Raw genomic sequence first — 15,575 nt, 5'->3', positions numbered from 1 at the left:
TTACAAGCGTTTTGTTTCCATTGCAAGTGGGGGCAGATATGACAGAAAACTGTCTGCGACTGGAGATCAGGTAGTTGTGAAGAATCAGGTTGTAAAAGCACAGTTTGACATTTATTTGTTTACTTCACATTGTCTTGCACTGTGCAGCCCAGCACCAGTAGGGACATACATTTTGTGGCTGTTTTATCTCGTGAAGAAAAATTGACCCGGGGGGGGGGGGGGGGGGGGATAAAGGAGACACAACAACCCCCCACCGTTGGTTGTCGGCTGTCTCCTCGTCTGTAGTCGACTCTATTGTCCTAAAAATAAAGACCAGATCAGTTTAAAGTGATAAAATTCACACTTATTAGAATTTCAAGTGAAATAGATAATATCTTTGCCTTTTTATTATATGGGATTTGTTTTTTTTCCTCATTTAACGCCCCAGTATAGGTTGTCTGTGTCTGTGGGAACTAATATTGCTTCCTTTCAGAATGCAATAATATCTCTAGATGTTATTTGTATCTTATTTGTATCTTATTTTGATTTCCGTCATAAAGAAATCAGAGTAATCGTAACTGTTCTCCCCTTCTTTTATAAACAAGAAAATAATTTAGGCAGAGCTTGCTGGCTGTGAAAATGATCATAGAATATATAAGGAAGAAACAAACAAAGCAGACGTCAGGGATGGGTTTGGCCGTTTGGTGGCTAGAAGTTGGTTTATAATGGATTTGAACAGGTTCAGAGAGCTCTATCTACTGCATATACAACAGGGAGAGTGGGCTCCTTGAAAATACAGCTGGGCTTCTTTTGTAGGGGACCACTGTGAATCTCCCTGAAAGGGGAAGTGATCTGTTAAGTTCATGATGTGCTCTGCAAACCGTACCACTCACTTCAAGTCCTGCTTTGTCTGTGCTTTCGACACGAAGAGCCCACTTTAACCTAGTGTCTTTGGAAGAGCCTTGTGTTTTAACATATTAAGGGGAAAAACTGTATTTTATATTATATTTCTCCATGTATCACATGCACACTGTAAATTATGGCCGTTTGTGTGTGTGTGTGTGTGTGTGTGTGTGTGTGTGTGTGTGTGTGTGTGTGTGTGTGTGTGTGTGTGTGTGTGTGTGTGTGTGTGTGTGTGTGTGTGTCCTATGATGGCAGCCTGTCCAGGGTGGACCCTGCCAATCGCTCAGACTCCGCTGGGATAGTCTCCAGCCCCCCGCAGTCCTTCTGTTTAGTAAATGGATGAATAAAATAACCCAAATTTATCCTAATTACCAGGACAAAGCCAAAATAGCCAACCCCACTGTAAAGACGTATAATTCCAACATGCTAAAATACCGTAAGCGCCCTGTTCTCATGAAAAACAAGTTGTTTCTTTAAAACTCCGTGTTAACACATAAAACTGACTTTTCACATACAGATCCTTTGAGCACCTTCATTTATTCACTCGCAGTGATGACAAAGCTTGTTTTTTTTTATTGTTTTTTTGCTTTACCGGGTTTATTGAGTGTCCAAAAATTCTCTTCTTTCTTTGAATATCAAACGCTCACTCCCTGTGGGCTTGAAAGGCACCCACTGAAGTTTGTACCTCGCTCCTTGCAGCGGGATGGCAGGTGCAGTTGGCTTGAATTCACTGCTTTTACAATGGATTCCAATGTTGACCCAGTTTCAAGGCAAAAAAAAAAATCAAAAATCTTCATAGGAACCTTTTTTTGTTTGCCTCTCCTACTGCATAATACACTGATCCTCTACCTTTTATATGTTTGGTATTCATGCCCCGGTTCCCATTATTAAAGTATTTAAAGGGATTACTGAGGCTGCCGTCTCTGGTTTTTGAGGAAAGACTGAAAATTAATTGCACACAGATGAAAACATCACAAAAATTATTCAGTTAAAATTAACATACGTGTTTCCGGGTTCATGCAAGTATGTGGAAGCATGATTCAATCTATACAGAGCTTTGATTGTTCGGCTTTACAGATTATGTTCCTTCCTTTTCTTATTTTTTTTCCTCCACTGGCACTTTTGTACTTTCTGTCTTTCTTTCACACATCTCAGATCGAGTCACCTACTGCGTCAGGGCTTGATTGGGATCCAAAAATCTCTCAGTGATCAGAGCCTGCACAGGCTGTGAGAGGAGAGCCCACACATTAGTGGCATTTTGAGTGTTGCAGCCCACCTATAAGCGATTTACTGTGACCAGGCTGCTTGATCATCACAACTTGTCCTGAATGTTGACGTGCAGGCTGAAATCAGAAAGCCTCGGCTTACTTTCACTGGACTGTTACAGAGCTACAAACAGGCAAGCAGCTGCCTTGACAGCTGCCCTGACATGAGAAATCTTTTCGTGGTAAACTGAAAGTCCCATGAAATGAAAAATTTCCTTTTCTTGTTGGTGCGCTTTTTCCCAAACTGTATTTTACCGCTTTCAGTTTTTATGCAGCCCATCTAGAGCATATATATCACAGATGTATTTTGTCCACTTTTCTGCTCCTTGTGATGTGAAACCCTGTTGTAAATTCAGCAGGATCCAGTGACGGAAAAACGGCTGGGATACACCAGTTTGTCAACTTCAGTCCTAAATTTTGTGGTGATGGTGATTTCCACATTCATGCGCAATTCTTTAAGGCAAAATGACATAAGTTGATGACAATTTCAAAAAAAAAAAAAACTATAAATGAATGTTTTGGAGTAAAAAGAAAATGCAGCGCAGTCATAATTTAAAGTATGAGACAACAGGATTTTGAAAGTCCCTCTCGCGAGCTTGCCTGAAAACAGGCTGTTTCTGTGTCTGTACATTTAAATGCTAATGAGCTGTGTTTGTCCACACCTACTCCATATCTTTTTTCCTGTAGCGTTTGCGAGGAAGAAGAAAAACAATGGTGCCCGCTCGTAATTTTAGATTGCAGAGCTCATCTAGCAGTGGGAGGAATGAAGAGAGTATCCACTACTAGAGGGAGTGGTTAATTCCCCGCATTACATCATGAAGGGAAAATCTCTGATCCGCCTGTACGAGCACACATTTGCTAAAAAGTGGAGATGACAGACTATCTTTACTTCTGGGGCCTCATTACACAAGTCCACAAAATATTGTTCGAAAACCATTATAAAGTGAATTTTGCATAATGTGGGACCTTTTAGTGGTTTTCTTCTCTATTTATTTAAGTGATCTTCACTAACGTCAAAGAATCTCTATCCATACGTCCAATAACAAAAATGTTCAACACAAAAATATGGAAAACAATAATCAAAACAATTAACTTCACCATCATTGAAAATCATCACATTGACGTAAGTGAGTGTAATAAAAAGTGAATGACCATTCATGTTACATTAGCCAGGGTTTCAAGCTTGGTTAAACAGAATCCGGTAAATTTCTTTGTAATTTAAAGGACATTGTCTAAAATGGAGAGACACTGAAACAGTACAAGACTGCAACATAAAGGAAGTGTAAACGCAAAATATCATTTAAAGTGTGGCGTTTCATTTTTCTGTGATGTAAAACTTGTTGACAAGATGAGTTTCCCCTGCAGATTTTTTTTATCTTTTTCTACTTGTTCCAAGGTTAACGTTTTTCCACATTAGAATTTAGAGAGATTTGAGTGTCGAACCAGGGTGAATACCAGGGACACATATCCTTTTTAGATCTCGAAAACATGAGACTCTCGGATGTAATCGAATGGAAAAAAAATGAAAAAATAAATAAAAAATCACTACTTAAGCGCTAATAATGTTTTTCATACTTTTTCATGTCCCGACTTTTCATCTGACGTGTTAAGATTTTCTCATTAACACTTGCTGACGTGTCAACGTGTCTTCACCTTCCTGTGTTTGTGCCGGTGTGCTTTCTTTCCGTAGGTCAGGGCGTCCTGTCAGTTTCATGGTGGTCTTCAACACTCCCAACCCTCTGAGTAAGATCTCCTGGGTGAACCGTCTGCACTTGGCCAAGATTGCACTACGTAAGCACACGCAAGTACACACAACGGCCATACACACACACACACAGAAAGGACTACTATGTCATTTCTTGTTAAACGGGATGATGTAATGCAACGAAATGCAACAACAATGTTTTAAGTCAGACCCAGACACACCGTCGGCGTTTGCGTCACACTCTATTGGTTAAATGCGCAACTGGTTTTATGACTTATGTAATCACAGCAAAAACTGAAACTTTCAACTGGGTCATTGGGAGTTTATATGCGGTGGAAATGGGCAAAGTGTTTCCACGGTGCTGTATCAATAAAAGCTTGTCGCAAACAAACGATGCTCGTTCAGGAGCGATCCAGTCCTCAGAGCTTGTCGGCTCGTCCTTGGAAAAAGCTGCAGTTTCAGAATTGCTTTCAGTGGGACGTGTTTTACTACCATTTAAAATCCTAACTCATCCCTTTTTTGAATTCTGGACATCTCTATGTGAAGTCTCTCTGCCGTGGTCATCATTCAGCATTGAAAGAAAAAAAAAAAATTGACCCAACCCTGCCCAGCAGGGAGCAGCACAGTCCTTTTTTAATTTTATTTTTTATTTTTATTCAATCTCCCCAGCTGGTTCCTCTCAGCCTGGCCTTGCTCTTCTCAGATTTGATCCTATTATGCAGTCTGGCCATGCCGTAGTACAGGGGGTCTTCCTCTCTTTGGTTCATCAGTTTGTGCTGTCATCCACTGACAAAAGCACACGCAAGACTATCGAGGACATTAATCTGCTTATTTGGCCATGATGGCACACATATTCAGCCCACTCACCGCCTCTGTCCTCTGTTCCCCCAACCTTTTTTTTTTTTCCTGCCTTCTGTGTCGCCTTGAGCACTTTCTCTTGTCACACATACTTTATTCTGGGTTTGTTGTGCATGCAGCAACACTTACAAGGCTGCTTTTGTGCAGCGTCGATTGTACCGTGCGTGTAGTAGGCCTCCATACATGACTCCTGTGCGTTATCGATCGTGCTGTCGTGGCTTCTTTTATTCAAGAAGACCTTTGTGATAAGAGTTAACACAGAAAATCAAGGTCACTGGAGTTTATATTTATGTGGTTTAAAGAACACACGGTGACGGACATATATCTGCATAGCTCACCTTCCATACCAGCTGACTGTGTGTGCAGGGAAGGGTATGCCATGCACAGAGTCACACGCACACTCACCTTAACATGAAGGGTTCATTTGGAGTCGCCAATTAATTGTGTGCAGAACATGCAAACTGCACACCATTACCAAACCCTGCCCAAAGCCGAGCAGCTGCGCTGGTTACAAAGCACATGGCAGCCAAGGCTCAGTGATGGGAAGCGAAGGCTGACCCGCGTGGTTTGATGTCACAGAAAAGCTGAAATTGCGCAAATTGCTAATACAGGTAATGCTGAGAAAGCTGTCAGCACACAGTGCATTACAGTCTCCTGCATGTCAGTGGAGGCCGCTACGAGGGTCCGAGCCGAATCCTGTCTGCCACCCTGGTCTGATGTGGTGGCCGCTGGATGCACTATGAGTATAATCAAATCCAGAAGAGGCTGTGTGATACCCTGGGCGGCACTCTGCTAGGAGCTTTTGGGTCTTGTCATTCATTTGAATGTTACCATACCGCCCATGTCGACGTTGTTCTATCTAACAAACCCTGGCACTTTGCAAACATCAGCTGCGTTTTTATGGTCACTTTTTTGCCAATCTGACAGGAATCTTTCCGATTGTAGGATCAGATTTAATGTTTACATGAACACTGAATAAAGTAATTGGAATGTTGTCCCAGTTTCTAAGAACCAAGATGTAACCTGATTCATTTCACTGAATCAATCCCATAATACTTTGCAGTGTGGCGTTTGCGGTTTTGTTACATGTGCACAGAATCCCACATTTGGCTTTACCCGGAAGCCCGCTGGTATCCAAAATGGGATTAACTAGAGTGGTCACGCATGTGGTGCGTCTTTGAAAAGAAATTGAAATCAAAGATACTTTCTCCAGGATCGAGATTTAATCAGCAAGAGACGAGCATGGGTCTCTTTTTTGCGTGATGGGAAACGGATTCCTCTGCTCCTGCTACTTTGCTTTGCTCGCACCACCTTTCTCAGAACACTGGCGTGGGTATGCGATGACGTCATGACGTTAAGTGAAGTGATGTTACAGAGATGCACGCAGAGCTCCGACTGTAGGAACCCGGCGTGCCGTTTACATGGACTATGATGGGATCAAAAACCGGATTACACAACCCCCTATAATCTGATAATAATTTCAATCGGATGGTGCAAATGTAATCAGATTAAAGTGTTTATATGGTGCAAATTTTGATGGGGTCATTGTTGAATCGGATTACTTTTGTTCCGCGTATCGACAGCTCGTGTTAAGGAATTGTTCTTACACGTTGACAGTAAAAAATAAGAAATCCATTACAATCACAAGTTACCCATTAAAACATAATCTTAATCTAGTCTAAGAGTAATTTTTTTTTTAAGCAAAACATACAAATATGTAAAATGTGAATTACATCACATGAAACCACAACAATAGTATTTACTGAAACATAATTGTTCTATAAGTTATTACAGGATGTACAAACAGAAAACAATGAAAGGCATGTCATGTGTTAACATGCTTTACAGTTCCTTATTAATTACACAATATCAACAGTCATAACAATCATTACACCTTCATGGGATTCTCTGCCCTGCAATGTTATGACATGAATCCACAGAACTCAAATTGACATTAGTTTTCTTTTATGAGCGCTGTCTCCTGCTGTTTCGAGTATTTATACTTTATTTCAACTCTTCTGCTTCTGATTATGCTCATAAATGTTTTAACTATTGTAACTTCAGCTAAACGTAATGAGTGAGTCACGCAGTTCTTCCACCACAGTTAGGATGTCACTGCTACACCACAATTACACAGTGACGTGTACAATATTGAGACGGGCCAAATTAGATGAGCGATCACCTTTTTTTGCAGCAACGAGTAAAACTAACATAGAATTCAGAAAGCCTGAATTGGGCGGACAAGAAATCTTGAAATGTGCTTTACAGAGGTTTTCCTGAGACTTCGCTCCCACTCTGCTGGCTTATTCTTTGTTCTCAGCATTACAATAAAAATAAATCACACAAGCCTGTATTCCAATGCCGTACTCCTGACCTACCTGCCACAATGTAGGAGCCCACAGGTGCATGAAACATGCAGCAGCCCTACAATGGAGCTTACTGTATGTAGTCTGGGTCGGAGTGACATGAAAAACATCAGACCGAGAGCAGATGAAGCCGCGGCCGCAGTGAAGCGCAGCCTTCCCAGGCTCTCCTTGTTGCGCACACCTTTATCAGCAGCACAGCAGGCGTACTGATGAGGACGGCAGCGGAGTGAGAGCACGCCACTCTCCTCCCCTGTTGGCTGCCGTGTGGACATGACTGATATTCAAAGACAAATCATGCAAATGATCCCGAGCTGTCATGCTGATTAGGAACGCCTCAGTCGCATGTGTGTACTGAAGTCAATAAAATAAACGGAGAGAGAGCAGAGGTGTGCCAGTCAAACTCATTTTGCCTTGTTTAATTCAGAAAATAACGTTTATTTAGCATTCACTTGAGGATATCAAGACAAACCTTGATTGAAAGGTTTCATATTGCACCTATAGGAAACACCTAATCATTCCAAAGACAATGGATAAACTGCAATCACAATTTTCTTATTTTCTATTTTTTCCACTTTCATATTCATTGCCTATAATGACACACTGTTTGCTTTTTTGTCCTTGAATCTTGACTCAAACTGCTGCTGGGTGTTGAGATCAACCTGAAATCTCTACATTGTTTTATTTAAACAAGTTTCACAGCATAAAAAAACACAACTACAGTTGTTATACAAAACATACAATGAGAACAAAAGTAAATAGACTCACAGTTTTCCATTGTCAACATGACACAGAGTCAGATGTATAGAAACATAATTGAAGGTGACAGAAAAGATAAAGAAAAAGACAGAGTGAAAAAGAGATGAGAGAGACTTCCGCCAACGCCTTAATTCTACAATGAAAATATGTGGGTGAAAAAAGAAATAATAATGAAAGAGAGATTGGTTGACAAGCTGAATATTGCTATTGAGGCAACAGCAAGCTACACGTTGGTCTACCTTCGCATTAAGATTTCTTTTTCTTTTTTCCCCGCATGAGCGCAAAATCTGCCAGACACAACGAGGTACCAGTATTTAGGTGTGGGTTAGGTATTTTAAGTGTGTGCAAGTTAATTATCATTTTGTTTAATGTTTACGGGGTTCTAGTATCTCTGGTGAAGGAACCACAGGTGTCGTCACACACGCTGTGATCTCAAGCCAAGCAGTAATGTTTGGTTTCGTGCCAGATTTCCTCCTGTATCTTCATGAATTTCAAAAGAAAGAATAGCATTGTTAACATCCTTTACAACCTTTTACTTTGAAATTTACTGCAAGTCTCAATATTCACCTTGCAATAGTTTCACCTGTCACACAGTAAAAAAAAAAAAAAAAGCTTTGTGTTATTGGTGCTATTTTGGCATTTTTAAAATGACATTCAGTTCTGATAAAACTAAATAAGTGTCTCACTTGTGTCTTTAGCATGATCCCTCTCACAAATCATCTCTGCTGGTCTGAAATGATTAGAAACAAGATAACTTAATGTGCCGCATATTATTACATATATACTTTCTAATACACGCACGGACGCACATACTGCAATCACTGGAAAACGCAGAACAAACAAAGTATTCCAGTTGTTCAGAGGAGCCACCCTCCTACACGATGAATTTCTTTTCTCCCTCCTTTTCCTGCCTCACTCACCTGGAGACCTGGACCTTTTCATCAAGAAATTATTTTGCCGAATAACAATTGAAATCATGATCTCTGTGGATCGGTCGGTCATTGTCACAGCTTGGGTTGGAGTTGTCTGTGACGCACAATTAGACATCAAATGGTACCCGTCAGCCTCAGCGTTGTGTGTGTGTGCAGAGCACACAGCACAAGCATGCACAGGGAGATGAATCAAAGTATTTATTCTATCACTCTGTCAGCCTGTGAGCGACAGTACTGGGAGAACTGCATGTTTATTCTTTTCCACAAAAGATAACTTTCATTTTCCAGACCTGCTTTATACAGGTAAAGGTTACAGAAACTGGAGCCCGCCCCACCATTGGATGAAGGGCACGGTGCACCACCATGATATAGAATATAGACTCAGTGATCAACTCGCAGCCTGCGGAGATTTGTAGTAGGCTCTGACTTCATAGAAAGAATACCCCCGGTGTGAGTTGGGGTTCTCATACTTTCCCTTTCTCCGGTTCCCTCATATCAAACAACTTACATTTGGGTGTGATTGGCGACACTAAATTGCTCCTCGGGGTGAATTTGACTCTGTGTGGTTGTTGGTTGGTAGGCTTTAAAAGGCGGATGGGACAATTTCTGGTCAATTTCTGGAAAATTTCCGTTACAAATATCCTTGGGAAGTTAAGCTGGGGAATTTTGGAAATCTTCGTTCTAATCGATTATGTTTCGTCGCTGCATCGATGCAGGATTGCCTCACGTCCGCATTGCGACGCATCGCTAAAACAATTAAATGTACACAGACTCGTATGTGTGGCTTCAATAGTCTTGTGCTCTGGACTCAAAAAGTGTGGTGCAGGATTGTAGAAATCATCTGTGCATGTGATTGAGGAAATGCAGAGTGCATGTCGGGCGCGTGACCTCAATACACCTGCAGTCAGCTGTGTGCTAATCAATGTGATTGAGGCATGGCATAGATATTCAACTGCACGTAATCTGGTTGTTTTAGTCAGGATTATGCTAAAATATATTTTACCCCAACTCTTTTTAAGTTCCCTTAAATGAAGAGCCCAGCTTTTTCAATGAATTTTGCAACCCTGTCCATTGGACTATACCCTGACTTCCTCCATATCCAGGTGGGATCGCCTCCAGTTGGATTAAGCCAGAAAATTGATAGACTGGTGGATAACAAAACTAGCAAATACGTCTTTAATGGTAGAAAACCAGAGTACCTGTAGAAAAATCCTACAGACACAGGAAGAACACGCAAACTCCACACAGAGAATCTGTTGGTCAGCAGGTTCAAACTCAAATTTATTTTAACTGCTGTAGTTTAGTTGCTAATCGTTGAATGTTTAAACTTCTTTTCCCTACATAAGGTGTTTTATACAGTAGAGTTTATGTAACACACCTTATTCTTTTTACCCCAACTTTGATCATAGATTAATCAAGTAATTCTAATACTACAATATACCCAAAGACTACCAACATTTTGATATTTAAGGCACCTGTTGGTGGAAGTCACCACGTCATTGTTACCGGAGAGCAAGACAACAAACGTTTATACATCAAAATTTCAGGAAGCAAATGTGAGCAGAAATTATCCCACTTGATATACTCATCCCTTTTTATTTTGAAGATTTTTGTGTGTGTTTGATTCATCTCCAAATATTCATATAAAGTTCTGGATTTTGTCTTTAAATTACATCATAAATAGTTTTTTGCTTTTAAATCTACACAGGATTGTTGCTTCCCTCTGCAGATGCTGGTTTTGTTATTTCACACTCCTCTCTCTTCTTTCGCCATGAAGTAATTCTGATATCATGCATCATACAACTTTTATCAGTGCGGTTTGAAATCCCCTGCAGTTTGACGTAACCACTGCTACACAAAAAGAGAGAATCAAAACAAATAAAAGAACTTAGAAGACAGAAGACTTTATAAAAGTTGTTTCTTGTTATATATATTTTTTTCACTTCAAATGTCGTACGCAAAATTACTCACATACCTATGATTGACTCATCTGAAAGGTTAATGGAAATGTTTATAGTAATTAGCAGTTATTCCTGCTACCCTAACGAGAATGAAGTGTCTATAAATGGTGGAGGAAGTTTTAGTTTGTTAGCAGGGAAGTCAAACACTCACTGAGAAAACACCAAAAAAGGAAATGCTTGTACAACACGTTATTAGTTCTTTTTTAAATTGATCAGAGTGCAGCCGCAACATACAAAGATTTAGTTCTACTAAATTATACTAAATACACTAAAGAAATGGACAATCTATAGATTCAAAATGGTAGAGTATAATACAGTATTATTTGGCTTTGCTTTCTTTATTTCTCCTTATATAGTCCTAATACGTAAAAAAAAACAACCCCCCCCAAAAACACAAGGCCTGGTCTGTCATAATCAAGAGTGAAAAAGAAATAATGAGAAAAAAAATAATTAACACTAATTCTTCTATGCTGATATGTGCAACACATGTAATTTCAGTTTGATTGTAATCATTAAAATGATTTTATCATCACAGTTGTCTGTCATAATTCTTGGTCAAATAATGACTCGACTCACAAAGTGAAGCAGCTCTGAGCAGAGCCTCCATCCTGAAACAGAGCCAGTCGGACGATATTTGACCATTAACTGCCGGCCCAGGCCCCCATCACAAAAGATGTGCTGCATTCAGCCAACATGCACCCATAATAATGACGTTTTGACAAAGTGATTCCGACCCATCGACCCACATACGCTGTTGCCGAGCAGAGTACGACCCAACGTGAACCTTGGAAGATCGATGTGTCCGATGACCCCGCTCCCCGTGCCGATAAATCACGTACACAATAACCACGTACCAATCAAAGGGGGGCTTGGGATCAGTAGGTTGCCAGGTTATTGTTAAAATAGTTGCAGAAAACCCGATCATAAACTGGGTCAAGAGTACGTGCCTATGGTTTCTAACTGAAACTGATGAATCGATTGTTATATGTCATTGCTTTCCAGTTTGACTTTAAAGCACTTTGAAAAAGCAGACGAGGCTATTAGTTTGTCCGCCTCGCTGTAGAGGGCAGTACTGAGCACGCGGGTTCTTTTTATTAACAGTAACTAAAGTTCAGTTTAGACTTTGATGTTTTCTGAGTAAACGCAGTGCCAGCACATATTAGAAACATTTTCAAAATGATTAATAAGACCATATTGTAATCTGAATGAGCGTGAGGCTGCAATGAACGTCATTGAACGTCACAAACGTAACTAATCACAGTAGCATCGTGAGCACATGAACTGCAGAGCCCTGTGACTCGGCGGTACTTATCAGATCTTTCAGTCGAGATGAGGGCGGGAGATGGATTTCATTGAATCCCTTGGGGAGGTAGATCAACACCAACCTGGTCAGGATGACAATTACATGTTAATTGTATTACACCCACATTTTGCCTTCCCATTTAACCAAATGTAATTACAATAAGGGAGTTGTTGATTTAATTTCACGGATGGTGTACTGTCACCGAGGCTTCCCCGCCGTTGCAGTCGTAGGCAGACCTGGCCTGTGCTCAGGGGAGACCTACAGTTGAATCAGCATTTCAGAGGCACCGAACCATGGTCTTGTTTAGTTTGAAATGGGTGCCTTGCTTCGAAATGTCCCTGAATGGTGGACAACACAAGTAGCTAATGTTCTCACGCTTGATTTAGTGAGTGATTAGATATCACAAAACTCATTTACCCAGACCCATCTTCACACCAGTGTTTATCCTATTACCCCCCCTATTTAGAGGAAATTGCCACATTGGCCTGCTGTACTAGGTAGTCTTCCCTGAACCATATGTGTGAATATCAGTGGCTTTTACCCACGTTCCTGCATGTCATATTAAAGTCTAAGTAGAGTATTGCTCATTAACAACCCCATGTTAACACTGTGAGGTTTTTCCAGAACCTGGATTGTTTTCATAAAATTATGAAGTCTGTTCTGAGTGGTGATTTCTAAAGGGGTTGAAATGGAGCGCGGTGTACTCTCGCGTGACGTTGAGGCGGCTTCACTTGTCAAGCTTTACATGATAGAATGTGGCAGTCAAGCCTGATAAGACACATTTCCAGTAAACAGCATTTGTCACTTTGCGAGTGCGTATGGTGCCGTTCTATGAGGCTTTGAAACAGAAAGTGAGAATTACCCTATGGTGGTTCTCCAGTAGAAGCCCCGGGGTCCATTAATAACCTGGTGTGCCACTGCATCTTTTATGCCTCTCTGAGTGGCCCTACTGTTACTGAAGGGTCTTCGTAAAATAGCCAGAAGCATTGCCTAATTAATGGGCTTTCTCACTGCAGAATTAATTGCTTCCTACCATGCAGTCCCAGGCCTTTCAGACAGGGTTAGGGCTGCAGACGTTGATGGCCCTCACAAGAAGAACAAGGGGCCGTCAAATCATGAGAGATTGTTGCCGAGGCGTTTGGAGACGGAACCGGAGAAATGAACGAGGGCAAAGCGAGCGAGTTGTCGGGCTGTGTTGGGTTGTGTGTTTGTGTGTGTGTGTGTGTGTGTGCGTGTGTGTGGAGGGAAGGGGAGGGGCCATTGGGAGGGGTGAAAGGATGATTGAGACAAGCAATCAGTCCCACTGCAGGGAACAGAGGGCAGGCAGGGGGCTCCTGCCTGCAGTTACACCGCTAAGTGTGCCGGTCTCTCGCTTTTTCCCCTCATACGAGGATCAATAGATGAGTGGAGTGCAGCTCGGAGGTTCTAGCACACACTCTGACACGCCTTCTTAATCCACTGTGTGATAACCTATGCCATGCCGATGTATACCGCACAGGAGACAAGCAAGGGAGGGGAATACAAAATCCACTCTGCTGAAGGGGAGACTGCGAGGGGTTTACTTTCATTAGGCTCCAGATTCCGATTGTTCAGTTGCTTGCGCTCTTTTGCATCTGTTCAAATAATATTAGCTCTATTTAACGTGTAGCCGTTTTATCATTACTAGTTTCCGGCTGTTAAAGTATGTTTACTTAAATGGAGAAGCTTCTTTTGAACACTTCTTTGAGAATATAAGTAGGGCTGTGCGGTATGGCCCAGCATTTAGATCTTCATATTTTTACTGAAAATGGCAATATGCACTTTAAACTCGAGAAGTTTTTCGACAAAGATAATTGTGGGTCAAAGTCACCGGTACAAATTGCAACACAGGCACTTTTATTAACCACCAGCAGCACAAAATAAACAAGTGAATACTCCAGAAAAATGTTGGAATAAAAGAAAGTGGCACGCAATAAAAAAAAACAACTAAAAAAAAAACATGTTTGTACAGTTTTAGCCAGCGGGGTCAAACTCATCTTAGTTCAGGGAGACGCTCGTGGGGGTCAGACCTGTGAAATAAAAGGGTAATAATGCACAAACATCCACAACTGCCGAATGTTTCAGAATACTTGCATCAAAATGGAATATGTTCCGAATAGGTACAATTTCAACAGTAGGCCAATTTTGAAATGATGTATCCTGGTGGAAAATACAGTGAAATGTGTTTTTCAATACTGCTGCAACTGAGAATGCAACAATCACTCAACTGTGTGCGTCTCACAGGCCGGACTGGACCCTCAGGCAGGCCGGTTTTGGCCCATGAACCTTGTGTTTGACACAGCTTTAGGCTCATGTGACGTTCCCTAAAGCTTTCACTGTATTTGAAGGTCAGGGACCTCACTGAGTCAGATTAAACTTTATGGCACTGTGTGTCATAAAAATCAATGAGAAGCCGGCGTGGGGCTTTACATTAATGCATGTAGATTTACTCCCATTATTAATTTATATATAAATAAAGCACGTCCTGTGTTTAATGTGTTCGTTCTCGTGTCTTCCGGAGCATTAAGAGTAGTGTTTTTCTCTGAGGCAGAGGTGAGCACAATGACAGGAAACATGAACACACTCCTCCCCGACGGCGCCCCGGAGGAGGTGGAAACAACTTGTTGTGCTCAAACTTTTGGTCGAAACATGTTTTGTGCGTTCTCTGCAGATTCTGTTTTTCTGCTCGGCATCGGAAGGCTGAAATCCGAACCGTCTCCATATTATTGGGCCGTTGTGCTTCTCCCTCCTACTTTATTGTCGCTTTTTAGACTCTTACTCAACTCGTAAAATTCTTAAAACTAATATTTTAACTAATATATAATCATAAGGAATATTGGATTTCTCAGTATTGAATTTGAGGAAAACCTTGACACATCATAAATATCGACATATCGCCCATCTCTAAATATAAGAATTCAAGGAAGAGTTCCCGCTAAAGAAACGGAGGGATTTTCTGTTAGCCCTAAAATGAATCTGTCAGACAGCGAAGATTATCTCCACATCTCACTGAGCTCAAACATGGGAAATGTTTATGATGAGTAAACATTATCACGGATTTAATTAACAGATCCCACACTCGCATTGATCCATGGGAAATATCAATTGCAGTGGTGTATTTAATTAGTCTATATCTTTGCCCTTTGTGTCACCGGGGTTGATAGAGCGCCACGCTCTGCAAATTAATCTTCATCAGCAAAAGACTTGAAACAAAAGCATGACTGGAATAAAGTCATGGAGAAGCTAAATCCGACCACTTAATATTCCAAACCACCAACCTCAGAAATGAGGTTATTGTACATTAATATTGTACAGTAGCAGGGATAGAGCATAAAGATGAACTTTCACCTGCCCTCTGGTATCCCTGCATTAATTTTCTATAATGAAGATTGTATTTGAATAAGCAAACTGTATCCTAGCAACTTTAGAGAGGAAATCGCAATAACAAGTAAAAACGGCACGATGAGACTAATGGCAATTATCTTTAATACAAACCTTATATTTCCTAGAACTAAATACATTCAATGTG

At 41.0% G+C, this 15,575-nt stretch overlaps 1 protein-coding gene across 3 annotated transcripts in view; it reads left to right on the top strand.

Annotated features, from left to right (window-relative positions):
• arhgef10la (Rho guanine nucleotide exchange factor (GEF) 10-like a) overlaps positions 1 to 15,575 on the top strand; it is a 129,671-nt gene that overhangs the window by 56,146 nt on the left and 57,950 nt on the right. For all 3 annotated transcript variants that reach the window (XM_080461407.1, XM_080461405.1, XM_080461406.1), the window contains one exon: positions 3,838 to 3,938. In XM_080461407.1, coding sequence (XP_080317533.1) covers positions 3,838 to 3,938 — 101 coding nt within the window. The remainder of the gene's footprint in view (positions 1 to 3,837; positions 3,939 to 15,575) is intronic.

This window comes from Lipophrys pholis (assembly GCF_963383615.2).
Source record: "Lipophrys pholis genome assembly, chromosome: 4".
In the NCBI taxonomy this organism is placed as follows: Eukaryota; Metazoa; Chordata; class Actinopteri; order Blenniiformes; family Blenniidae; genus Lipophrys; species Lipophrys pholis.
Note: the sequence above shows the minus strand (reverse complement) of the source record. Positions and strands in the feature narration are given on the sequence as shown.